Source organism: Pagrus major, chromosome 21 (assembly GCF_040436345.1).
Source record: "Pagrus major chromosome 21, Pma_NU_1.0".
In the NCBI taxonomy this organism is placed as follows: Eukaryota; Metazoa; Chordata; class Actinopteri; order Spariformes; family Sparidae; genus Pagrus; species Pagrus major.
This window is the reverse complement of record NC_133235.1, coordinates 18,570,503-18,596,833: the sequence shown is the minus strand read 5'-3', so window position 1 is coordinate 18,596,833 and position 26,331 is coordinate 18,570,503. Positions and strand designations below refer to the sequence as shown.

General features: G+C 40.5%; 2 protein-coding genes across 5 annotated transcripts; one reads left to right on the top strand and one right to left on the bottom strand.

Moving 5' to 3' along the window:
• tcea1 (transcription elongation factor A (SII), 1) lies at nucleotides 1-6,575 on the top strand. Of its 3 annotated transcripts, none has more exons than XM_073491105.1 (10): nucleotides 1-315; nucleotides 1,522-1,584; nucleotides 1,673-1,778; nucleotides 2,828-2,930; nucleotides 3,030-3,211; nucleotides 3,351-3,407; nucleotides 3,948-4,102; nucleotides 4,263-4,409; nucleotides 5,074-5,145; nucleotides 6,170-6,575. In XM_073491105.1, exons 1-10 carry the CDS (start codon nucleotides 241-243, stop codon nucleotides 6,176-6,178), a joined length of 969 nt encoding a protein of 322 aa, XP_073347206.1. In that variant the 5' UTR covers nucleotides 1-240; the 3' UTR covers nucleotides 6,179-6,575. The 3 variants fall into 3 exon arrangements, with proteins under 3 accessions (XP_073347206.1, XP_073347208.1, XP_073347207.1); XM_073491107.1 differs by having other exon boundaries at nucleotides 4-315; nucleotides 3,066-3,211; XM_073491106.1 differs by having other exon boundaries at nucleotides 12-315; nucleotides 3,063-3,211.
• Nucleotides 6,576-12,278: 5,703 nt separating this feature from the next.
• Nucleotides 12,279-15,611, bottom strand: rgs20 (regulator of G protein signaling 20). 2 transcript variants are annotated; one of them, XM_073491110.1, is made up of 5 exons: nucleotides 15,448-15,611; nucleotides 14,836-14,847; nucleotides 13,699-13,773; nucleotides 13,359-13,593; nucleotides 12,279-12,467 (listed from the first exon to the last, which is right to left on the bottom strand). In XM_073491110.1, the coding sequence occupies exons 1-5, from the start codon at nucleotides 15,609-15,611 to the stop codon at nucleotides 12,279-12,281; spliced, it is 675 nt and encodes a 224-aa protein (XP_073347211.1). The 2 variants fall into 2 exon arrangements, with proteins under 2 accessions (XP_073347211.1, XP_073347209.1); XM_073491108.1 differs by lacking the exon at nucleotides 14,836-14,847.
• Nucleotides 15,612-26,331: the final 10,720 nt, after the last annotated feature.

Sequence of the window (26,331 nt, the reverse complement as noted above, 5' to 3'; positions counted from 1 at the left end):
ATGCACTGGGTGATGAACACTCACTTCTCTCACAGCTCTCACGGGACTCTCGTGTTCAGTCTCGATTAACTCCCCCTGAGCTCATCGTGCATCAGCTAGTCGGGTCTGCTACACAGCGGAGGTTCAGTGCGGTCCCGGTCCGTAGACGCCGCCGCTGCTCTTACTTTAGTGGCGTGGTCTTTGTCGCGGATTTTCTTTCCCATTTTGTCCTGATTTTTGGACTCCACCACATCAGTCAACATGGGCAAAAAGGAGGAAGAGGATATTATCAGAATTGCGAAGAAGATGGATAAAATGGCGCAGAAGAAAAACGGGGTGAGATGTGTGAGAAGAATGAATGCCTACCTGACCGCTGCTTAGCCGATCAGACTGTTGTGGATGTTTAGCTAACACTGGTGCTAGTGGACTGTGTAGCTTATTGAGTAGCTCTAGCCTGTTCATACACTGTCAACACAATGTGTCATTTCACCAGAGATTTTTCCCAACCTGTAACTTTTCCGTCACCCAGAAGAATTAGCTCCAGGGCTAATACGCGCTACTTGTTGTTGTGACTGACTGAGTAGCCGCAAACAGCTAGCTTGCAACTCTGTTTATGTCAACGGCGGTTCTATGGATTGCTAGCCGTTAGCCACATAGCAGCACACTGGCTCTTGCTAGCATTGTGCCTTTAAAAGGCGATAACATGTTGGATGTGGGCACTTAAAGTTAACCTGAATAAGGTAGCTAGATATGCATGTCTGAAATAAAATTGCTCTGTTATCATTCAGTTTTTTGTAGTATTGTTTTGGGAATTTGCAAGCGGCTAATTAGCTAACGTCAGTGCGCTTAACAGCTAGCCGCCAAGCTACTGTAACTGTACAACAACAAACTATTAGATTCGTTATTTACTGATGTGGCAATCAGTTTTTAGTAATCATCGGGTGTTTAAAATGTGACAAATGTCTTTCACAATTTTATTAAAACACAAAGTTATATATATATTTAAATATTGTGTTATGTGTCCGACCAGCAGTCTTAAACTACTTATAAAAGATAATACAAAAATATCATTTAATATAATTTAAGGCAGCAAAACAAGAGCAGCAAATCGTCACTTTTGAGAGTCTAGTACATGCCAATATTTGTGACTTTTTTCCCCACTCTTAACCCATACAACAATAATCACAACAGTTTCATTTTCTGTCAAATGAGTAGTCAAGTAATTAACTACCTGTTTCAGCTCAACATGCTAAGGTCTATCTGGATCTTGTGTACCAAGTATAATAACTAAAAAATGCAGTAAAGTGCAGTAAAAAGTAGTCAATTTTGCCCAGTTAAGTTAAGAAATATAAGTTTAACCTCCCGGAATCGAACACTAAATGTCAAAATTCCTGAATAATGAATATTTGTGTGAAATCTGACCACGCTGATGCAGTTGTGATGGAGCAAAGTGATCAGTATACAACCAAGAGGTGGAGGTTCAGTGTGAGATAGGTTCAAATGCATCTAACACTCCTCCGTCCCTTCCCTTTACCTTTGCAGGCTGGAGCTTTGGACCTGTTGAAGGAGCTGCGCAGCATTCCCATGACTCTTGAGCTGCTACAGGTATCTTTGCTCATTTCTTCCTGAGACTCATCACCGACACAGGCAGTGCTCAAGCCCCAAAGCACACTGACGCTATGTCTCTCCACAGTCTACCAGAATTGGGATGTCCGTTAACGCCATTCGCAAGCAGAGCACAGACGAGGAGGTTACTTCCCTTGCCAAGTCCCTGATCAAATCGTGGAAGAAGCTTTTGGGTAATTATTTCCTTTCGAACGTGTTCTAGTTTGTTTTGTCTTAAGTTAGCTTTCGGGGGCTGTCCCAAGATGTTGCGCATGATTGTGCCGGAGTCAATCGCAGCGTTACTCGTTTGAAACTTATTGGAAACCGCTTGATGAAGTGCGAGACAATTCTGATCCTTTGCTTGTTGTAACACATCACGCTCTGTTTACACCAGCTGTCAAAAATGTCCTGTTGGAGTTTCTTAAATCACTGACGTCTATTTCAACCCACGCTGTTAGTAAGTGAGGTGTTCAACACTACAGAAAAATGAACCGCAGCTAACAGGTTCAGTGAAGACATTCACACTGACAGCAAGCGTCAGCTAGAGAGGATTTTAATTTAAAAAAAGGCCTTGAGATATTGTGATGCCGCTGGAATTACCGTTGTGAGATGTGTTCACGTTTTCTGTTATGTTATGGCCGAGAATCCTTTCAAATATTGCCCATTCACATGCGTTTCTCACCAGAAATGTTGTTATTTTAACCTTATTGTGTCATTTTTTGACTGACTGAACAGACAGTAGGCTTATTGTGAAATTACTCCCTATATGACAGCATATTTTCGAGCTATTAAAGTCACATTGCTTCTAGGGAAGTGATATTTTACCACTGAATCGCTGTTTTTGTGGAAGTGCAAAAAGGCTTCCAGTTCCAACCCCAAGTTTTCTGTTAAAATAGTCCCACACTTTTAATAACCGAGAGGTTAAAATGCATACCGTATCATCACAATGTTTACGTGATTCCTACCAGTGCCTATTGCTGCATGTCTTTCACCTCCCTCTCCCCATGTGTCCTGTCTGTCTTTGCTGTCTGCTATTTATAAAAGCTCATGTGACACCGTATCCACAGAGGTATTATAAAGAAATTCTGCAAAAACACTACTGTAAACCATGATTTTTTTTTTATCTTAATGCAGAGCTATTCAGCTGTGAAGCATATGAAAGTGTTGACTTCACAAATTTCAGCGTTGGCCTTCTGTTATGTTGTGTTCTTACTTGCTTTATTTTTCATCTCTTGTACCCCAGATGAGCCTGGTGGTGGAGACAAACCTTCAGAAGAAAAGAGGAAAGAACAAACGACACCTGTCGTTTCTCCATCACAGGGAAGCCCAGAGGCAAAAGAAGAAAGGTACCAAGGAAGACAATAATATTTTTGTTACGTTAAGCACCGCTGACGGTCAACACAAATTTATTTTCTCTACTTTTACATATTTTTCTCTTGCTCCAGTAGCCGAGTCAAGTTCTCTCATTGCTCCCACAGCAGCTCCAGCAGTAACTCCAGCAGCAAGAGCGAGCCCACCGAAGTTTCATCCAACGCGTTAATCAACACCTTTCCTCGTGCCCCCACCACCTCTGACTCCATCAGGCTCAAGTGCAGAGAGCTGATAGCCAACGCTCTGCAGACTGGAGGTAATCACGTCGTTATAACAACATGAACACTTTTACAACATAGGATATCTGTTACTGTGATTGGTTAAGGTGCTTTATTTATAAGTTTTTTCACAAATTTCTGTTGACTCTCTGACTTTCTTCTGTTTTTCTCCCCCAGAGGATTATATCGCTATCGGTGCTGATTGCAATGAACTCGGAGCACAGATCGAGGAATATATCCTTTACGTTGAGCGGAAATTGTGTTTGAAGAAGGTGTTTGTGTAACTTCCAGGATGTCATTAGATTATTGATGTAACTGTGTTTGGAAATTACCTTTTTCTTTTAAATTAAAACATTTGTTTCATATGCCAGTGATACAAATAAGCAGATAGTAGCCGTGTGTAGTGAAGATTGTCTTTATTTTGTATTCTTCTAATCTGAATTTAGTTATTATTATTTTTTAAATTAATTAATTTCATCGTCTTTAATATGTTAAAAGCTGGTGAAATGTCAATCACAACTTCCCCTGTCCAAGGTAACATCTCTTGTCTTTAAATTGCTTGTTTTATGACCAATTGTCTAAATCCCTGAAGTATTAAATGTAGAAAAACCCCAAAAATCCTTAAAATGCCTGATTGTCTTAATTGATTAAATGTTTCAACACTCACACATCTAATAGGCTTCAGTTATTATCAGTGTAGTTTCACGCCCAACTTCCAGCAACGAAGTATAAAACAGTACGTGGCCAAAGTTGAATTCCTTGACCTGCCGTCACGTGTCTTCCAAGAGTTTAAGAACACAGACATGAAATACAAGAACCGCGTGCGGAGCCGAATCTCGAATCTGAAGGATATGAAGAACCCTAATTTAAGGAGGACTGTGCTGTGTGGGAGTGTAACCCCTGAGCGGATGGCTAAGATGACTGCAGAGGTGCGTTGGCTGTAGATGGTTCAACATATAGAACCTGGTATTGGCACACAGTCAGTAGTAAAGTCATTTCAATGCTGTTGGGTTGTTTTTCTTTACATGGTGTTTATCGCTTGTTACTGATTAAGTTTACTTAAAGATGGGTGTCATTCTTTTTCCATAGGAAATGGCCAGCGATGAGCTGAAGGAAATGAGGAAGAATTTGACCAAAGAGGCTGTCAGGGACCACCAGATGGCAACCACCGGAGGCACTCAGACTGATCTCTTCACCTGTGGCAAGTGCAAGGGGAAGTGCTGCACCTACACACAGGTACGGACTCAGATCGACACTTTATTTTAACCGTGGCAGTGGCAGCGGGATGTTTTAAAATGGCTTGATTTTTAAACGTAATCTGGCGTTTGATCAACACAATCAGCGACGTAAACAAGATGTTTTTCATATTTGAAATGAAACGATCACATCGTCATTGTTTGTTGTTTCCTAGCGTCAAAATTAGCAAGCATTAAATAATCAATGATCAACTCATACGATCAGAGTTGATATGAACAGCTGATAAATGACGTCAATGACAATATGCATTGATTGCTGTGGGTATAAAGTAATTCTGCAAACCAAATTTTTAGCAATTGTATTTATAGTAACAGATTCGATGTGATGATTAAGGCTTCAAGAGGTGGAACATTTTTGGTTTAGGTACCTTGATTTGCTAGAAAAATGCTTGAAAATATGAAACACTTGTGTGTCTCCGTCATCTCAACATAGACATCACACTGCTGTTTATCTGCTAGAAAAGTTGGTATAAGTCCCTACACTCCATTCACTTGTTTTGGTTAAAATAACACTGTGTACTGTTGGATTGATACGACTGTATGCTCATGAACTACCTTGTTGAGTTTCCCCTGATTTAAAGTCTGCTTTGAGGTGCCCTGCTGGACACTGATACATCGTTTGTGCTTGTTTTTGTCATTCTCAGGTTCAAACACGCAGTGCTGATGAGCCAATGACCACGTTCGTCTTCTGCAATGAATGCGGGAATAGATGGAAGGTACGCTGGCCAACGTGGGCTTTGTTGACTGTTTTAGGTCCAAAAGAAATAAGGCCAATTTGGTCCTCTTCCACTCTCCCTGCAGACTGTTTACCTTCACACCGTTTTTTGTTTATCAGGCCCACATGTGCTCAACTCATTGGTGCTATCTTCTAAGGCGAAACCTGCATCCTGTTGTGTACAAATTAAAGCAGGAATGATGAGTCTGTTCATCAATTATTAATCTACAAAAAATGTATCTGCAACAAAACCATTCATTGTTCAAGAAAATACCAAAACATTCCTGATTTGGGTGTCACTAATCAAGATTTGCTGCTTTCTAAAATTGTACATTTGAATATCTTTTGCTCTGTTGGTTGGACAGAACATCTAAAGATATAAACTTGAGCTGAAGGAAACTGATTTTTCTTATCCGTTTGTTTAAAGCAACATTATGTAGAAATTGGCCATTTTTTTTACGATCTGGTCCCCCACAGTTTCTGAGTGCAACACCACTGTCGTAGATAGAAATCCCAGGTCTGTAACAATTTGTCAGATGTAATGTAGGTGCGAACTACAGCTCAGGGCAACTCTAACAAAACACAGGATAGTCTGTCACAGTCCCCTTCTGCCATCTAGTGACTCTTCTTTTTGTTTTTCTGTTCAACAGTGAAACAAGTTATTGTTGTTACATTCTAAATAAATTGTTTACCGTCCATACTCCAGCGTCAGTGCTGAAAAAAATCGTACTTGTTTTCATTGGATTAAATTTAGATGTTTTAAACAATATTTATAGAAGCATCTATCAAGGATAAAAAGTATGTTTTGTGTTACATCTTCACCATAAATTAACAACGCTGTTTGATTTGATACACTTGGTGACATTTGTGAAAGTATAGTAAGTGCCTTTCAAGCAATCAAAGAGTGGCAAAAATAATCCAATCCCATATGCAGTGACATTATTTATTTAGACATTTTTAATTAAAAAAGTAATCGTCAGTCTTTGTTGATTCGGGTACTGATTTGTGTTCTTTTTGTGTTCTAGTTCTGCTGAGTCTGCAGGCATTTCCACGACACTCAGACAAGTAGCAAAATTCCTGGACCAGGTTCTGTCTCTCTGCAACCGATTGGAGCTTTGCATTCTGTGGTACATGGAGCACAACATGCCATAAGAAGATGCCACTGCGGTTACCGTTTGAATAAAGTATCCTGTTCATAGATTGAGCTCATTGTCAGTCCCTCGACACCCTTCTCCCGAGATCTTTTACTATTGTTATTAGTTGTTTCTCACTGTCAGATATATGCGATCAGTCTCGTCTCATTCTCTTTTATCTGCATTTTTTTATATGTAGTTTTAACACTTGGGACAATGTTGTTTTGCTTTCCCCTCACAACATTGCATTGTTTTATTTAATTTCCCAATAAAGTGTAATCCATTTGATTAAAAAGAAGTGCTTTTCAGTTGTCTTCAGTCTCTCCTGGTTATATGAATCTTGAGCATTATATTAATGCAATTAAGGATCTGAGAGGACAAACTGTGTGTGTGTGGAGGAGGAGGAGGAGTATACATTTGTTTTTGGTGCAATATTCATCACATCAAAGTGAATGCTAGTGTATGCATATTAATCTGAGCACGGACAGGATGATCTCATTGGCTGAACCAGAGGAGACACACAATTGTTTCCCTTTTCTGGAGGTTTTTCTTTTTTTTAATTGCCAGGTGCAAACACTCGTTTGTTGACGAGCAGTCATGCTGCCTCACTCACACACACACACTAAACCCAGACCAGTCACACAAGCCAGTTAATAGTTGATTCTGAGGAAGGCTGCATGGCTACAACGTCATCTAATAACGACTAATTCGATAGCTGTGTCCTGAATATGTGTCATTAGTTCTACTGTCTGTTTATGCCTCACTGCTCTGTTCGTCAGCTTCTCATGAGCAACACGAATTGGTGCTTTTCTTCAACTAGACTCACCTGATCAGTTTGATGGAGAAAGCCCCTCATATTTTGGCCAAACGCCCTCCTTAATTTATCTGCTAATACATGTAGAACCCTTCAAGGTTAAAGTCCCGTGAGAAAAAATCCCATCAGGACAATATTTGGTAGAAAAATAAGGAAAGTTTTAGTGCTTCATGTTGTGATTTTATATCATGCGTCATTATTTTCTTGGAGAGTAAAAGAATAAGGAACTAAACCATTAGTGGTGGGGACTTCTGTATCCTGGAGCTATGTGTTCAGCCTCTTTTGGGAAAAGCTCATAATACTTTCTGCAAACATCATCCTGATATGCAGTGGTCCTTGAGCTGAGTGTTGGGAATAAGAGAAATAAAACAAACCAAAACAAGCCTATTTATTACAAACATATTTGTTTTCTTTATTTTTCCTTTTTGTGAATGACTGAATAGTTTTACTTCTCCAAATCTCTAAATACTATTAAAATGAAACAAGGTGAAAAGGGAAGGTCGCTCTCTGTTTGACCTGCATAACACTCATATGCAACCTGTGCTTACCGAGACACTAATTCACTTTAACCCTCATGTTTTTTTTTTAATATTTGCTTTCCTTCATCAGAAATAATACTAAATTCAAACCTTTTTTCTTTTAATATTTTTTCTTCTCTTAACCTCCTAAGACCCGGGAATTCATTTTTGTCCTCTGTGTGGGACATGAGTCTGAGACCTCTAACTCAAGCACCATTCATGCAATCTATTTGAGTCAGACTGTTGTCTAGACTCTAGACTCTAGACTAGAGGACATCCTGGGCTTTCTGGCTATCAGGGACAAATGCTTTCTCTTCAAAATGGCTGCCATCCCAGCTTGTCACGTTTTATGGCGTGATCATTTTTTTTTGCAGATATGATGTTTCTATTGCTAATAATCAAATAGTTTCTTCAATGTAGGAGTCTTAACTTCAATTTCATAAGATTTTAGAAATGTACAATCGTTTTAACAGCAGGCGGCTGTGGCTCCAGGGGTAGAGCACTCAATAGTGGAAGGGGAGTCAGACTTTGAGCTGTCAGGAGATGAGGTGGAGGAGGACCAGACAGTAGAGCGGGAAAGTGAAAGCTCAGATGAGGACACATCAGTTTGTGAGGAGTCAAAATGATGACATCCACCATCCTTTATTATGGATAAGAAGCAATGTGTAAGCTAGGCTGTCGAGTTGATCTGGTCTGGTGCTGGATTTTGAAGTCCACAAGGGCCAGGATACATTGACCAGAAGCTGGGAATCGGAGGGAATGCAGTCGCTCGGATGGCACAGTCTCTTGCAAGAGGAACAAGAGACTGTCCTGGTCTCCTGCGAACAGGGACCATTATGAAAAACACAATCCCTGCACTGTGCAAGTCAAAGATGACAGATGACACCAAGCTACAAAAGTTAGGAAGAGGTACAGGAGGAAGAGAAACCATCAGAGGTTGCAGTGACAAAGTGGCAGGACAATAAGGCAGTTCTGATGGCCTCCAGTGTCCATGGGATAGTGCCCCAGGACAGCTGCATGAGATGGTCATCGAAAGAGAAGCGTCATTTTACTGAGCCTAGACCTTCTGTTGTGACTGAGTACAACAAAAACATGGGTGAAGAAAATGATCCATCCGTACGGTTGTGCATTTGTTTGACCTGTCTGCCACAAATAGCTGGATCCAGTACAGCTCATTAAATGTAACATGTTTTTGTGTGTTTCAAAGACCAAAAACTGCTTCCTGTTGTACCATGCATGATCTGTTGTTAGTGCTATGTGTGACATGACCTAACATCCCAGCTTTAAGTGACTATCAAGTGTGCAGAATGCAGTTTAATCAAAAAGCACCACTATGAGACGTTTGTTAAAAGGATGTTTTGTGTTCAGATATGTTTCCTACCAAACTGTTTTAATGTTCATGAAATGAAAAGAAATGCTAACAGAAGGTTAACACTTTATATATACTGCTTGATCATTTATGGTGGGTACCATGGTTTCCTTGAGAATTATTTTGACCATGATTTCATTTATTTTGTGACTTATTGAAAGATCCTTCACTGTTACACATCAATAGATAAGTGAAAGATAGATTTATGAAAGTCTCATCTTGAGTAAGGCCTCGTGGCCAAATGTAATTTAAACCGGTGATTTTCTTCAAGTAGACTCGCCTAATCAGTTTGATTGAAGGTAAAAGCAACTAAACATGTAGACAAACATCATCCTTTAGGAGGTGGAGAATCATTTTGCACATATTTACCTTTATACAATAATATATCTAATTCATTTGCTAATACATAAACACATAAAGCCGTTATTTAAGGTGAATTCAGTCCGAATCCTGTCAAAGCAATATTTAGATTTGTTGTTTTGTTGTTTTTTATCCTGGAAAGTTTCAGTATTTGATGGTCGTGTCGTGCTTTTGTGATCAAATCATTCCAGAGTCGATAAAATTGTTGTGCTTTATTTTATCTCAATCAAAATGCCCACAAGTCATTATTTTCTTGGAGAGTAGCAGAAAAAAAAAAAACCTAAACCATATACTGTAAACATTCACATTATTTGTTTTTTAAAAATGTATTCTTCAGTAAACTCAGCGCAAAATAACACATTTCATATAGTAAACAGAAGAAGAAACAACATTTATAGGCATCACTCCAAACCATTGGCTTAGATTGTGTTTTGAGGTTGATCTGCGCGGTGTATCCATCAGCTCAAATTGCACATAGTAAGTTAAAGTTGACTCTAAGACAAGTAGAAGTGCCACCGTGAAGCACACAGGTTGGCAAGAAGTTCAGATCAACCAGCCCTATCTATTGATCTTTGTTTGTCCTCAGCACATAAAGACACGTGTTGTCGTCATCACCCTCCGCCATACTGTTTGGTAGCGCTACCAAAATGGGCCAATGTAGTCACAACTAAGGAATCAAGACAAAACACATGCAATAATTTGGCCAAAGAGAGGGACAATTTCCAATAAACTGGTCTCGTGCTCCAGTAAACACCCCTGTGGCAAGAGTCTGAAAACAACTTCTGCCCATGAGAAAGATGTCATAAAATTGAATGTCAAGGCACTTCCCCATGTGAGGATCTTGTCTTTGAGTGACATGTTAGTGAGGCAACAAAGTAATTCAACTAAAACTATCAGAATACGTAAAAGTATTTAACACTTGGCAACTCCAATTTGTTAGTCATCGGTAAATGCTCTCGGTAAGCATATGAACACAGTTTACGTGGTGGCTTTGGTGTTGCTGCTAACCCGGCCTGACCCCCCGTGTCAATTTCACAGAAGTCAGTTTCGTTTTGCAGGTGGGCCTTTGAAACTGATTTTTAAAGTCAAAATCTTGCGGGATGATACGCAAATGACGCCACCTGCTGTCAATCTCACAAATTTAGGTGACGCTTTATTTAATTTCCTGAAAAAGAAATTAACTAAAATGTATTTTAGCACTGATTATGGGTAAAATAGAATCACTTGCAATTAATAAATTCCAAATAATTACAAACAAGTTCATATAATAGAGAATTAAATATGCTTACTTGCTTTTTTAGATATGAAAATCAATACTTTAGGTCTGGCTTAGCTTAGCTGATCTCAACACTGAGAATAGGATAGCAAACAGCTAGCCTGGCTCTGTCCGTGGAAACAATCCTCTTAACAGCACCTCTTAAATGTATCAACACATTATTATATATATATATATATATTATATATATCAGGTTTTTTAGACTGTACAAGTGTAAAAATAGCTGTTTTAAGGGGTGGTAATATGGCCGACTGTCTCTTAGCCGGGAGCAGCTACTCGCTAAAGTCTCCGCTGGTGTTCTGTTTTACACTTTTTTGTACAAATTAAACATACAAGATATCACGTGTTTAATTATCAAGCTTTAGAGGTGCTAACAGACAGTCTTTGTTAGCTATGGACGGAGCCAGGCTAGCTGTTTCCCTCTGTTTTGTGGTCGTTGTGCTAAGCTAACTGTCCTTGCGGTGTAGCTTCACATTTAGGGGACATGTATGAGAGAGGAATAAATCTTCACACCTACTCGATGTCCCAAAATTGTACATGAATAATAAATTAATATTTACTTGGGTTTATGTGGAGCAGTTCTCTGAAGGAAATTCTTATTTTTCCCCCAAGTTAACAGCTCTTTCTGGAAATTATTAGGAAATTACAGACCCATAAAGTAAAGTGTTACCCAGATTTAACAGTATAGGTTACTCCACCGTAAGCCTTTTTTTCTGTATTGGCAATAGATAACAATAAAAAAAATACTTTATCTGGTAAATAGAATTACTTAGATACTCGTGTCACACTGATTAAACTATACTAAACCTATGAAGTGTGCATTAATAACACTTGATTTAAAAATAGACGGTCTAAAATAGGCAGTCATCTGTGGTTAAGATTAAGTAAAGAAAGTTAAAATACCCTTCCATCATTGATTTGAGTTTCTTAAGGAAACAAGTTGCACACCCTGGCAAGAGCTCTCGTCGCTTTCTGTTACTTCACTGATAATCACACTTACAGCAGTTTCAATCACGCACAGTTTCTATGTGAACTGGAGTTGCCAAGTCACTGTCACAGGTACGAAAGTGTGAGGTTAGGTAACAAAAACAGGGTGAAACCAAGGTAAAATCATACAGTACCCCACAAAGCTGCCTGCAAGTAGAGCTAACACGTAGCCTTTGACTTGAGCTTTGATTTTCATACGCAGTAAATAGAACCAGGCGTTTCTACATAAAATACCCACAATTCCATTTTTACTATTTACAAACTCATAAATATATATAGTCTACAGTAGGAATCATTTTCCCCCCAAACAACCATACAAAAAAACAACAGACCATAAAAAACTCTGAACACAAATAAAATAGATTATTTCTATCAAAAGAAAGAAAACAGAAAACAAAATGTATTCATATTCCTTTGGAGTGTTTTGCTATGTTAATCTGTAGCAGTACTTGTGATGTCGAGCCCTCGGGAGATTTTGAGACCTGAGTGTCTTCGGTCAGGTGCAGATCACAATAGCGCTGAGATCCCTGGGAGGGGCCAGGCTCGAGGCCCGGTTCATGTAATCCTACACTGAACATACGGAAAAAAAAACTTTAAAAAAGGGGGTAAGGATGAGGGGTAAGGGGCTGGGGGAGGGGGGGATAAAGACAGTTAAAAGATCACAGGTCATCACCACCCTAAGATTCAGGGGACTGCTCTGACAGAGTGTTGAGCAGGTTTTTGTAGGCTGGGGAGTTCATGTAGCGGGGATACGAGTCTCTTTGCATTAGTGTGTAGATCTGCAGCTGGGCATCGTCGAACGTGTGCAAGGTGGGCTCCTGTATGCTCCTGTTGATCGTCTCACGCACACGGGAGTCAAGGCTCACCTGGGAGTCAAGAACAGGGAAACATTAGGAAGAGCTAGCGCACCTTCTCAATCAAACGGTTTCTTTAAAGGAATAGTTTGACATTTTGAGAAATAAGTTGACTTTTTTTTTGTTATTGAAAGCTCAATGACAAATTGATCTGTGCAGTTAAAGATGCTGTATGTGAGAATTGGCCACCTGTCCGCCCTTTTTGGAAAAGGACAGTTTCCTTCCATAGGTCTATTTTTCTTTAAACCGTCAGCTAACGCAGCATTAGCATATTCCTCGCCAAGAGCTGTCTCCAGCAGTGGACACCAATGCTAACACTGGCTGACTTTTCTAATTTTATCACAGTACGTCTTTAATTACAGACACAAAACTGTGGGGAAACGAGGCGTTAGCTTAGCTTAGCTTAGCACAAAGACTGAAAACAGGGGAAAACAGCTAGCCTGGCTCTGGTCTGAAGATAATACAATCCAACCTACCAGCACTTTTAAAGCTTGCTTATTAACACGTTACATCTCAGTTGATTCATCTGTTCACAAACTACAGTTTGCTATTTTACGGGGGTTATGTTCTGATTATTTCACGGCTGGGACAAGAATCTTCTTGTAGTCTCAATAACAAACCAGATACGCTGTGTTAGTAAGCGCTGGAATGGCTGACTCTTCGGCGGGAGCCAGGCTAACTGTTTCCCCCCGTTTTCAGTCTTCATGCTAAGCTAGGCTAACCAGTTGTAGTTTATGTTAGTTTATGTTAGCTGTAATTCATTTATAAGAAAGCTAACAAGCGCATTTTCATAAAAATGTCAAACTGTTCCTTTTATGTTCGAGACAATGAGATGAATCTGATATCATGAACCTCCAAATCAAAGCATTTTCCGTAATAAGGTGAAATCGGGAGCTGTCAGACCTCTTTAGGCGAGAGAATGGAGATGTAGTCCTCGTAGATGACCCGAGCCTTCTCCTCGATCGCACTCTTATTGGTCTCTTGCCTGAACTCATCACAGGCTAACCAGAAGAGCATGTTCTCCTCGCTGAACTCGGTGCGAAGAAACTGTCGGAAGGAGTTCCTCCCCGCTGGGCAGCACATCAGCTTGTCAAACGACTGCCCCCATGAGCGCACCTCCTCCAGCGTGGGCTTAGGACTGCAGAGAGCGAGGGCAACAAGGGGGTGAGGCATTTCAACATTCATTTTACACAAATATGTTCAGTTTAGATTAAGCATTTTTTGTGCAGTGAAATCAGCTGACCAGTCTTCACAGTCTGCGGTCCCTTCCTTGACGTCATAAGAAGTCTTTCGGTTCCTCTCATCCCGGTCTTCGTTCCTAAAAGTGACACAGAGACGTGGCAGGCGACGGGGACGCTGATTATGAACCGCACATCATTTTTCTGAAGCAGTTATTTCTTAATGTCTTATAATCATTTACTGTGATGTATAACAATAGCGTACACAAAATATATTTCCAGTTTTACACACAAGTCTAAGCAGACTGTACAAGACCTCTCACCATATGCACATAAAACATATTGATTGAAAAATCTGCAAATATGTTGATAATCGATTGTTCCCCATTCATTTTTAAAGCAAACATACCAAAATGTCACTGTTCCCAGACCCTCACATGTAAATATTTTGCTGGCATTTTTAAACTTTACGAGTAGACGTCACCTTGTTTCTGGGAAATTGTGACGGATATTTTTAACACAAATGATTAGTTGGTCGATTGCAAAAGTAATCTGCAGATTATCGAATAATTAAAATGCTCACTTTATATGTTTTCAGGCGTTGTTGTCTTTATGTACGTACTGCGTATATGTTTTATGGCACCATGGTTTAATGGTGAAATACTTCTGTCCAGCTCTTGGATGAATATAGTGACTACATGTTTAAGATATCGTGTGTTTGTTTGCACAATCTGATTTCGCCCTGTTGGTGTTGTTCCTAGACCGTCACTGCAACCGACCAATCACGTTTTTGTGATGTCACAGCTTTGCAACTCGGGGAAAAAGAGTGGCAAAATACGCACATAGGAGAAGTTATCTTTCAAATATGTGTTAAACATTGTGAAGGGTTTATTTTAACACAAACCATGTTTTCCTAAAATCAACCAACATTATACCAATACCATAACCAGTTGTATTTTGTGGAAGTACCAGTGGTCAGTATCGATATCGAGGTATTTGGTCAAACATATTGTGATATTTGATTTTGCCTCCCAGTTCTAGCATTTTCAAAATATCAAGATATATATCGTTAGCATGATGTAGCCTGAAAGTATCATGATGCTATTTGAAGTCCATATCGCCCAGTCCTAACTGAACAGTGTGATAATACGCTTCAACTGGGACATGAACTCCTGTACTCAACCCATGAAGACACTGATTACTTGACCTGCAAACTTTCCTTGAGCAACATTAATGATGATGTTTCAGGAATCGTACCATGAAGAGTTGCAAATCTATGACATCACAACAGCTTGATTGGTCAGTTGCAATGATGGTCTTTGAACAACACCAACCTGGCGATATCAGATAGGACATATTTGTTCGGTGTGGGGCCTGTGGTAAACACCAGATGTTTCTAGAGAAAAATACAACAGGTTTTTGCTTTTGGTCTGTTGCCTACCATTAAGTTTTGGGCGTCTCTGGTTTAGGTTTAGGTTTAGTCATCTTTGTTTAGCTATGTCTGTATCTGTTTTGTGAATGTGCTCTCTGTACTGTGTCGAAGTATAATGAGAGTTACTGGTAACCAGAGACAAATGTCTCAAATTTTGGCTCTGCAGATATTTCAAGAGCTGACGTTCAGGCTTGCGTAGCATTGTAACACAGCTGCTGCAGGACTAGGAGTCCACGGATCACATGCAGAAATGTCAGAAACATAAGACCCAAGCTGGAACAAGCAATCCCAGCTGCTGAGATACAGTAGCTCAGGCTGTGCTGTCCTGTCTCTGATAATGTCGGCCATGCTGGGGCACAACGATCAAGTAGAGAAGACCTACCAGGAACAGCTACAGCAGCAGCACCAGCAGAAGCAACACGCATTTGAGCCCCGTGGGTTGGCCTGGCCCGGCTGGCCCTGCTGGGCCGGTGCAGTTCCCCCCGCTGCCGACTCCTGCTGCACCGACATCTGCCTCTTTCGCATCTCCATCCGCTCTGATCCCATGGGCTATAGACAGAGGAGAGGCACTGAGTTTAGTGTTCAGACGACAGGAATGGTATTTAACTGAGAAAATCTCCTCAACCTGTGATAAGGACAGTACTGGTTGTACTGTCAGTGCACCAAAGACTAAATTGATTTAATTTACCACTCACCAGTTGACACCTATGTATTTGTTATATGTGTGCTGCTCTCTGGCTGCTGCATGTGCTGGCATGTCCAGAGGTCACACCGTAAAGGAATGCTGCTCGCTCTATGCATCGCACAAAAAAAAAAAAGTATGGAAGAATAATTTGCTGATTTTCTTTTTTTTTTTTTTCCCTGCTGCCAAATATGCACCCGCCAAGCACATTTCAGCTCCTCTAATCTCAAACAGGCTGCGTGCTCCCGTAGACACTCTGACTGCATGTGTAAAAAGGGATGGCTTGTCGAACATGGGCTCAATGTCCATAATCCAACATTTTTTGAAATATCCCATTTGTGAATGCCTGAGTGTAAAAGCAGTGCATTAAAGGATTTGCAACGCTCGCTGGGCCCAAGTGAAGCATTAAATTAAACACACATGAAAACAGAGTAAATATTTGTCCTATTTTGGGGGATTTTTTTACTCCTCAAGTGTCAATGTGTCATTCACCTCCAGGCTCCATTTATCACGTCCATGTGAGATTAAACGTGATTAAAGCTCTCTGGCGTCTTCAACACATTCCCCATTGAGGTTCTCGGGCCTATAGACGCGCTCACAGGATGACTTCTTGTCTGATTTTAACAAATGTGTCATCACCGGGTCAGACACTGCCAAATCCTGTCAGATCATTTATGTAACAGAGCTGTCGCTCCCACCGCACGGCATCATCCGGCTACTACCTGACACAAGAAAGCGATGCTTTAAAAAAAAAAAAAAAAAAAAAATGTCAGGAGATTTGGTACATGGGAGGAGGAGGAGGGGGAGGAGGAGGAGGAGGGGGGGGGGGGGGGTGAAGGCGCAGCTTGCAAATCTATAACCGCAGCATCGCTCTATCACAGCCTTTCAGTGAATACAAAAGCATTTGGCCATTTCTAAAATGGAGATCCGCGAGCTTCCAGGCTTCAGCTGCACATTTTCGTGCGTCTTGCCAAATGGCATATTTTACGCGTCGGGTGCTTCAGAGCTGACACAATCGCAGTTACGCTGTGGCTTGACTCAACAGCCACGAACGATGAAAATGGGGGGTTGGGGGTGGTCGTATCCATTCAAAAGGATAAATCATGATAACACCAAATAAAAAACCACCATTCCTCCTCAATCTCACTGTCGCACGAACGCGAGCGCCGCCGGGATTTAATGGCCCCCTGAACGATTTAGCAGCAGCAGAAAAAAAAAAAAAAAAAAAAAAAAACAACTCAAAAAACAATGGCATTAGCAACTCGCACACACATCACATCAATGGAAAGTGCCACCATGAAGAAGCGGAGAGCTTCATCGCCCTGGACAAGCACCGAAAAGACACTGCCTCGATCTGTTTTAAAAGCCCGCTGTACAGCAAGACAGTGACATGCCATTTAAAACGCCGGGAAACGGCCTCAACACGCTCCGCTCACCAAAATGTCCGTGCAATGATACGTCTGTTCGCCACCAGTACTTACAATTTCACCATGTATGCACAGCGAGAAGAGGTAATTCTTTGCCTTGATTACATCCGATGGCACATAAGGCTTTTTTTCCCCGACCGGCTGCTCCAAGTCAGTACGCATGCGTCTGCTTCTCCAACTCGTAGTAGCCCAGTGAGGAGAGTAAACCACGACAGTAGGCTATGGCACAGGTTTACAGTGCGGGTCCTTTACCCTGCCTGGTGTGTGAGAACCGGACTGAACAAGCTGCGTGATGTCAGTTTATATTAGAGAAAGGGAGAGGAGCGGCGAAATAAAGGGGCACCGGGTAGTTTTTGGAGAGGGAATTCAATCTAATCTCAGAATTTGAATATTTAGGCTGTAATCTTAACGAGGCAATAATACAAACTCAGAGATGTATTTTTTTCCCCATAACAAGCAAAATAAGGTCCCCTGAGCGCTGTTTGAAGCTGGAAAGGTGGCAGGGTCCGCCACATGTAAACACAGTAAAGCAGTATGCAATTGTGTTGTTCTTTAAGGTCATGGAAACAAAGAGAGTTTGTTTATTTAGTTTGCAAAGTCATTCAAAAAATCAGTCAATGAAGATCTTTCTCTTCTTTCCCAAAACTACATAATGCACCTTTAAGCTTAAGAACAAACACACAAGGTGGAAAAGCACATTTAAACCTCACTCGAGCTCTTACACTCGCATTACAGCTATTTTAAAAACTTAAACATGTTTAATCATATACAGAAAGTAAATAAAAAAGTCACAGTTTCTTTGGCTCCTGCTTCAGTGAGTGTCTGCCTGAAGTCGCTGTCTGTGGTGCTGAAACAGGCAGCAGCTGATAGAGCCGAGTTTCAATTCACTGAAGGGCAACATGAATTTGACAGCCGATGTTGTTTCAGTTTAGTTTTGTGTTTTTACATTCCAGACTGATTTATCCGCAAGTATAAGAAGTGAAAATAACACAATTTCATACTGTTTTGCCTTATATGTGGCGGACCCTGCCACCTTTCTAGCTTCAAACAGTGTACTGGGGACCTTATTTTCCTCTGAGAACAGCTTGTTTATTCGGTTATGAAAATAAATAAACATTTCTGAGATTGTATTATTGTCTCATTAATATTGTAAATGTTAAAATTCTGAGTTTGAATTTCTTCTCCAAAACTGCATAGTGCCCCTTTAAAGCCGATTTGATTAAAACAGTCATGATGTGACGAAAACAGCCACGTTTCATCAGTTTCCTCGCCTTACATTCATCATTCACCACACAAAATTGCCGTTTATAATTTAATGGATAAGTTCTCCCAAAGAAGAAAAATCAGTCATTACGTCCTCGCCCTCATGCGGAAGTCAGGTGAAGTTTTGTAGTCCACAAAACTTTTCCGGAGTTTCACAGCAGTAGATAATGACTGAATTTTCATTTCTTGGTGAACTTATCCTTTAAAATGGCTTTAAAGGTGGGAGTGACCAAAAATAGATGCAAAAAATGGAAGTGATGAAAATAAAAGCACCAAACTGTTTTCTATTTCTTCACCACTGAACAAGTTTTAACGCTCACATACTACACACAGTCGCACATATCTACACATTAACAGTCTTCTACTAAAAAATCTGTTCTGTTGTTTCTGTCCTGATTCTTGCATCTTTTCATTTGTTTAGTCGTTTTAACCATGCATTTAAAAGACTACTCAGGGACTGGTGTTTAGTTAGTAGTTAAAGGACTATGTAACAATTTGTAGATCTAACATGTATTTATCACTTTTTTATTGGCCACATGTGAGGACATTGTAGCGTGACGTGAAAAATGAGACCTCCCCCGTCTCTCTCGGTTGCTTGTACAAGCCTGTGGACGATTAGTTGAAGTTGTTTAATGCTGCTGGGCTGTGGATTTCTTTGTGAAAGACTAAGGTTGGATTTTCCTCGAGTCCCTCTCTTCACTCTGGTAACACAAGAAGCTCCACAGAGCCCCTTCAATCGACATTACATCTGTCGCGTTGCTTCTCCCTATGTAACAATCTGTATTGTCCCTGTTAAATCAAGTCATAGGTCGCCAGTTTTAGTTCGACTTCATCTCTTTTACAGATGATTGCCAGGCTCCCGTGTGCCTTGTAATCTACAGTGCAGGCCTGCAACCAGTCACGATGCAGACGACAACACTGCCATCTGAAGGTAGCTCCGACTACAGCACTAACATGATGCTGTCCACATGCAAGTGAAGACTTATGGAGCATCAGTGTTCATATGGATGGTGTGAAAGGCCCGGCTATGTTTGCAGGACAACACATACTGACACACATACAGTTTACATGCTTTTGTTTGTATAAATCTGTGCCAATGTAAATGATGCCCAAAGATAATGTGATGCACATTTTCACACATATCTTCAATTCAATCTATGCCCATTTAATAATTCTTTGCTTTTAGGTGCACGTCATGTCTTGCTTTGTACAAACACCAGATGGCACTCTGCCTATTCTTCAAAAGTCTACCACAATGTACATTATTACATGTCATTATCTACTTAATTTACACATTTGTGCTTTTGCCCATCTGCGTCAAATTGTTAGTAATAATGCCCTTTGATGCGATGGAGATAAACAAGTACTCCAGTCCAGTATTGTAATACGAAGTGCTGCAAAATGTGAGCGCCTGTAATAGAAAACTAAGTGGACAACGCACAGACTTGTTCCATGATACTGCCCATTGAACCACTCATGGATCAGGCATTCATCTGTTCTGATATCTCCTGCCAAAAAACAAAAACAAAAAACAAACAGATTCCATTCCTGTCCAGATTAATTACTTGACTGACTGACTGACTGTGCTGATCTGGGGCGTGCCCTGAGCATCCACACATCCTTCATCCCCTCCAGAGATATGAACATGTGACTCTTCTCCACAACACTTCATTTAACACCTTCCCCTGTGTTCATGTTATGCAACACAGGCCCACAAATAGCCATGTGAGATTGATACATGCACACGCAAAGCAGCGAGCGCTACCTTACGCTCTTGTGATTCGACGAGCATGCAGACTTTTTTTTTTACCCCGAGGGCACAACGCCAAGTGGAGGAGGTCAGTCCGAACACACAAGGTCACCCCGGGGAGCGCGACACCAGAGCTGGGTGACGGGATGAATGAAGTCTTTGCAATATGTGATCAAGAGGATTCAAAGCATTGTGAAGCTTCATGTTATTAGATTCAATCACTGCAGATAGAAGCTAGAGAGGAAGCGAGTGTCCGACTTAAGACCTCAAGAGATGATGCCTGGCGTCTGAAGGTGAAGATGAGTCGTCAGTTGAAGACAGACGCAGATCATTTTATTTTTCCACAGTTGATTTCCTGCTGACATTATCGTTGCTCTAATGAATTTCTCTCTGTTTTCTCCAGGTGTGTTGATCAAGTTGCTCTTTCTACTGTAAATGTCAGGCTCCATTTAGTAAAACCCAATCAGTGTCTTAATCCCTGTACCAAATTACACAGTCGTCTGTCCTTTTTTATTTTTTTTCCTTTAACATCACATCTAGGCTATAGCTCTCCGTGCAAACTGTTGAAATTACCTGTTCGTTAACGGTAAACATAACTCCATTGGGCTCAATTGCCTCTAAGCACTCCACTATGTCATTTTTGCTTGAGACAACATTGCACTATTAGTTTAAGTGAAACTCTTGAATGCATCTGTACCAATACTGCCTGTAATTTTGCATTGTCTGTCTAATTTCTCGTGTACAGCTTCTGTTTTATTCTATTTTTAATTCATACATGTTTAATTACGTGTTCTATCCTTGTGGTGCTGTAACACCCAAATCTCCTCTCTGGGGGACCAGTAAAGGATTATATTATCATTTAAAGTCTTGCAGGAGGAAAGACATTTGTAGTGATCTCGCTGTGATTTCTATCTGACCCTTTTCTTGAGTGTCATCATTATTCAGGATTTGATGTTACATCTGTTTCTTTATTGTCTCATCAGCGGGAAATCAATTTGCAACCGGGGAATAAACAACAGCCAACATCTTCGGACAAATACATAATGGATTTGCAGAAGTTGAAATACCAGCACTGATCTGTGGCCCTGATTCAGGATTCAAAAGTAGGGTGTCACAGTCATGAGACTGAGCTAAAAAGGGTATAGTATATAGTATATTTATAGTACAATAAAGAATAATATTGGAATGACGTTAAAAAGCAAGAGAATATAACATATAAAAGGATATGAATATATGTAATATATGTAGCATATAACAATTTAGATATGTCCAATTTGTACAACTGTAAAACACAACCATAATACAGCACAATCTACCCGAGTGTCTCGCAATCGTCCATCATCTCCTGATTTGACATGACATGCGACAGCTCGTCACTGCGTCTTCTTCTTTTATCCGTTTCATGACGGGTGACATCCAGTGTTGGTGGATTAAGGTGCATTACCACCACCCACTATGACAGAGCAAGAATGGAAACAAACGGAAATGATTTAAGAAGGTTTTTTACACAGTATAATTCATTTTTAAATGGTTTTCAACATATGCAGTTTTAGGCAATGTAACGTGGGGAATAGTGTGAGGTTAGACTAGATAAGAAATAATGCATCAAAAGGGCATCTGGGCTTCTGGAGTGTTGACTTTAGGAAAATACACACAATAATGTCGACCAAACAAGTATCAGCCATCCATTTGCACCACAGCTTCAAGGCCATGTTTATCGAACAATGCCAATATTAGACGTACTGCAGAAAGCACCGGGGCATGCCAGGTCTATTGTTCGTTACCTTGACTTGATGCAAGCTGTTTTTCAGAGCATTTTTAACAAGTTATGCTTTTAAAAAGTGACAAAGATGAAAATGGTCATTTAAGATAGTGGCGGGGAACATGTCCCCAGCGTCCCCAACTGACTACATGATGAAAACAATAGATGTTTGTACATGCTTGAGTGCAAATACGTGAATGTGCAGAACACTGCAAAGGATTGACAGAGTGCTAGACGAGGCTGAGGGGATACAGAAATCAGATATCAGGAGCTCAGCATCCTGTTGACTAGAGGGAGAAAAGCTATTTCAAAGTGTCTCTGTTTTGCTGTGAGTGCTTTGTTTGCTCCAATCTGAGCAAATAAGTTGAGTCTGGCTGATATTACATTTCAACCATCCCCAATACCGTCTGCTTTATTTAACTATGAGAAAGTGCCCCCACAAAACTGCTTCAGGGACACAAGAAACTGGACTGGTCAGAATATGATTGTTTCATATCAGATCTCTGTGTATAATTCAAATTACCTGTACACACTGACAATACAGTTCTCTTGTTAAAATGTGCAGGAGCTCTTGAGACCATCAATAGACACCGAGTGGACCCAAAGTCTCGTTGTTCTACTGACAAGGACTTCAAAATTAGGGTCAGTAGGCATGGTCTGTATCAGAACATGTCAGTTTCTTGGTTTCTACCACACAGGTTTTGATCCTTTATCCTCTAAATGTGCGGCAGTCCAATACATTGTTTTCATAAAAGATATTTTGCGATATCATAGCAGGAAAAGCACAGGTCAACTTCACGACATTAATGACGACCAGGGGGTTGGTGTCTGGTCCTGTAACCTGACCGTCGTTAGTGTGATTAATTACACTTGTGATTTTTTTCTGTGTCGACAAGTCAAAATGTATGTTGTGGAAAATGTCTTTGTGAGTTTGAACCTCAAATTGTTTGAACTTATTCAGTAAAAAAGAAAAAAAAGAAGAACTTCTGTCTGATCTTAAGGTTTACATAAACAAGTACATAAACATAAACAAACTGCAACTATTTAACACTGCAAATTATGTTTACAGGTGTTAGAGAGGACAACTGAATACAAGAAAACAAGTTGTATAGTCTTTCTGATGAATTGCCTCAAGTGATGTCAGTTGATTCAGTCTCATTTTTTGCTGAGAACTACAAGTTTTAAATGAAAAAAGTCTGGGTGTGAAGTCATCAACTCATCTCCACTATAGCATAACACAGATATAACACACCGGAATCTTGCTTGTGTGGGCAAGATGCATTGTGGGTAATGTAGGCATCAGATTTGGAAGAATAAAGCATTGACTTCGATCCTTTATTTGACATCTAATCTGTCCATAATGAGTCAGCGATGTGGAGTGGAGTCACTGTTTTGAGGACTTGTGCCTTGACTTGACAGAAAAAAAAACGACTTGAGACTCAACGTGGACTCATGACTTGACTTGAGACATGATGACTCAAATGACTTGTCTGTGTTCATTTTATGTTTTCAGTTTAGTTTATTGTTGTTCAGTCCGGCTGTCAGTATTTCACTGTTTAGAAGTGACTTTTTTTTTTTTGGATTGAGAAGAAATCAAGAATAAATGAGCTTTTATAAAGTTTGTGTTTGTTTGATAACATGTATTTCACTTAATATCAATAACATAAAAGATAAACTGACCAATATCATTATTAGACAGGTGTTAATACCTTGTCTTTCCTCTTTATTAATACCGGATAGCTTACTGCAGAATCTTGAGGGGTGAACTGACTTTTGGTCTAATCAAAATGACTTGTTACTCGCTTGATACTTGGACCAAATGACTTGAGTCCACAATGTTATGGTACTGTAGTGATAAATCAGTGGAGTACTCTGTTAATGTGGAGATCACTTTTGTTTATCTTTATTTAAGTAAAATATTATGACTGTAATTCATCAGGCACCAGTTCTGCTCTCCGCCAAGCAACACATTTGTGTGATGTATATGTTAATGACCTGACCTGACTCCTCTGTCCTCCCACTCAGCTCCGGGAGCAGCTCCTGTGTCCTCATGGCTCCCTCACAATCCCTTCCCCTCTCTGAATAGTAACATAGTTCCCCTTACTACGGAGAAATATCGGAAATCTTTATTTATCCACTTACTAAGACTGATTCTGCTGCCAAACTCAAAGCCAAATCACATGTTCACACTATTTTTAGGACTGACTGAACGTACTCACATCTCACTTAGTTGTTTCTCCATATAGAGTTAGGATGTATTTTGAACTACTGACTGCGTAACTTTGTTTAGATTTCTAATAACTACAGTAGTATCACACTATTTCAAGATGCACCATCTTCTTCTTTTAATCTTCTTAAGCCTCCTTCAGACAGGAAGTGCTCCCCGAAATAGAGGTTTGGCAAGAAAGCAAAAAAGAGCTGCTGTCACTCAGACAGAAGCAGCCAAGTTGCAACAACAACAACAAACAACAGAGTGAGGGATGTTGAATTTACTGCATGCGATTAATAATTGAAACAAATATCATCTGAAAGATATATGGCTTCTCTGAGGTTTAAATTAGCCTCTTTATTAGTCTGTTATTTCGTTATTTATGACCTGTTGTCAGGGCAACAACAAACAAGCGACATAGCCTGCTGAACTTCGTGAAACTCCAGTGAGGCTGTGGTTTTATCAGACTGGTCGGTGACTTCTGACTGCATCTGATCCATTATTAAAGTTATCATCAGTGGTTTTGTTTATGATAACTAACTATTATCAAAACAGTAGTGCTTATTGGAGAAAATAAAACTACAACAACGCCCATACCTCAAGGCACACCATCTCCTGCTCCTCCTGGATCGGGTCATTGTAGTTCACCGGGTACCCCGCCCGGTTCCGGCACGCCCGGGCCAGTCCCCGTATCGGCCGCCACATCAGGGCCCTTGCGCGTCTGATCCCCCGCAGAGCAGACGTGGGCCTGATCTCCCACTGCCTCACCGCTCTAACACATGGCATGCTCCTGCCATGAGGCCTCACTCGCCACGTGAGGCTCAAGTCTCTCTGAGATCATAAGAAATCCACACACTCCTTGCTCCTTTCCTCTATGTTTTCCCGGCGTCTCTTCTGCAGCACATTGTGACAGAGGTAGAGAAGGGGGAAAAAAAAGCATCAGTGACCCTGACGGAGAGAAGAGTGTTTACAAAGGAGAGGGCAGAAGGGGATTAGGACAATGTTCCCACTGGATGCAATCCTGATTCCTCTGTGCTTTACTGCGTCTCACCAGCTTAGGCCAGATTAAGCCAGGAGGTCTTAGTGTCTGAGTGAGATGGACGGAGAGGAAGACTAGTGACAGACGTGGATTCATTTGTGATTGTGTGTGCTCCTTGATGAGTTCCCATGTAATACAATGGATTAAAACACATTGCTAAATGGACTTTTGTAGAGGAAACATATGGCTGCAATGCACATGCAGAACCATTAATATATCGTCAACCGTGGTGCCTGTGGAGCTCCTGATGGGTCGCACCCGGTCATGCATGTTGCTCATTGGACACTCACAAGGATAAACACTGATCAGAGCTCTTCGGTGTGAGCAACATGACTTCAGCTCTCTGTCATCCTCACAAAGCCACAAAGTTAAAGTGCAAGTGCAACGGCAGATCTCAGTTTGGTGTTTCTTACAGACAGAAACTAACAGCATCATTACTTTATCTGCCCTCCTGCTTCTCTTTCCAAGGATTGTTTTGCTTCTCGGGGATATTTGCTGTCTGGTCCGCGCTTTGGCAGCGGGGGCACGGACCGCCTTTGGTTGTATCAATTTCATATTTCACTGCAGCAGCAGATGAGGTTGTTAATAATTAAAAAGACAATATGGGGGTAGAGTTTCTGAATTGTTCACACAGACACAGACATATTTAAAAGCTCGACATGGTAACTTAAACCGAAAACACCAAGTCTTTAAGTCACTAACTTGTGTTAAATTAAATGCTCAATTTCAACATTAAGCAGAGCCACAGACAATAATAGAAAGGCAGACGGATCCCTGCCGGAGCATCTCAGGCTGATCAGATCAGTAGAAACTTTTAAATAACTTTTTACCAGAATGTTTTTACCTTTTTATAACGTCAATTTAATACTGAATCTTGTGAAATCTGGTTGCTGTAGTGTTTTGAAATCCTTACACAATGACACAATATGAACACAATAACATCAATAAGCATCACTATTGTTGATACACTGACTCAGGTCAGAAACTCACATCACTTTGCTGTAATGCAGCCTTTCAAACCAGGACAAGACAACACTATCTGTCTGTTAGAAACGTATCTGTTGCCTGGATGTTTATACTAATGGACTGTCACAACATTTAGGATTTAAGTGTACATGCAGCTGGCACTTATTT

Coding starts and splice junctions, on each gene's coding strand:
- tcea1 (XM_073491105.1), top strand. CDS start 241: ATGGGCAAAAAGGAGGAAGAGGATATTATCAGAATTGCGAAGAAGATG. Junction 3,212..3,350: donor CAACGCTCTGCAGACTGGAG/GTAATCACGTCG, acceptor TTTCTCCCCCAG/AGGATTATATCGCTATCGGT. Junction 3,408..3,947: donor CGGAGCACAGATCGAGGAAT/ATATCCTTTACG, acceptor ACCTGCCGTCAC/GTGTCTTCCAAGAGTTTAAG.
- rgs20 (XM_073491110.1), bottom strand. CDS start 15,611: ATGGGATCAGAGCGGATGGAGATGCGAAAGAGGCAGATGTCGGTGCAG. Junction 13,594..13,698: donor ACCGCAGACTGTGAAGACTG/GTCAGCTGATTT, acceptor CGCTCTCTGCAG/TCCTAAGCCCACGCTGGAGG. Junction 12,468..13,358: donor CCATTCTCTCGCCTAAAGAG/GTCTGACAGCTC, acceptor CTTGACTCCCAG/GTGAGCCTTGACTCCCGTGT.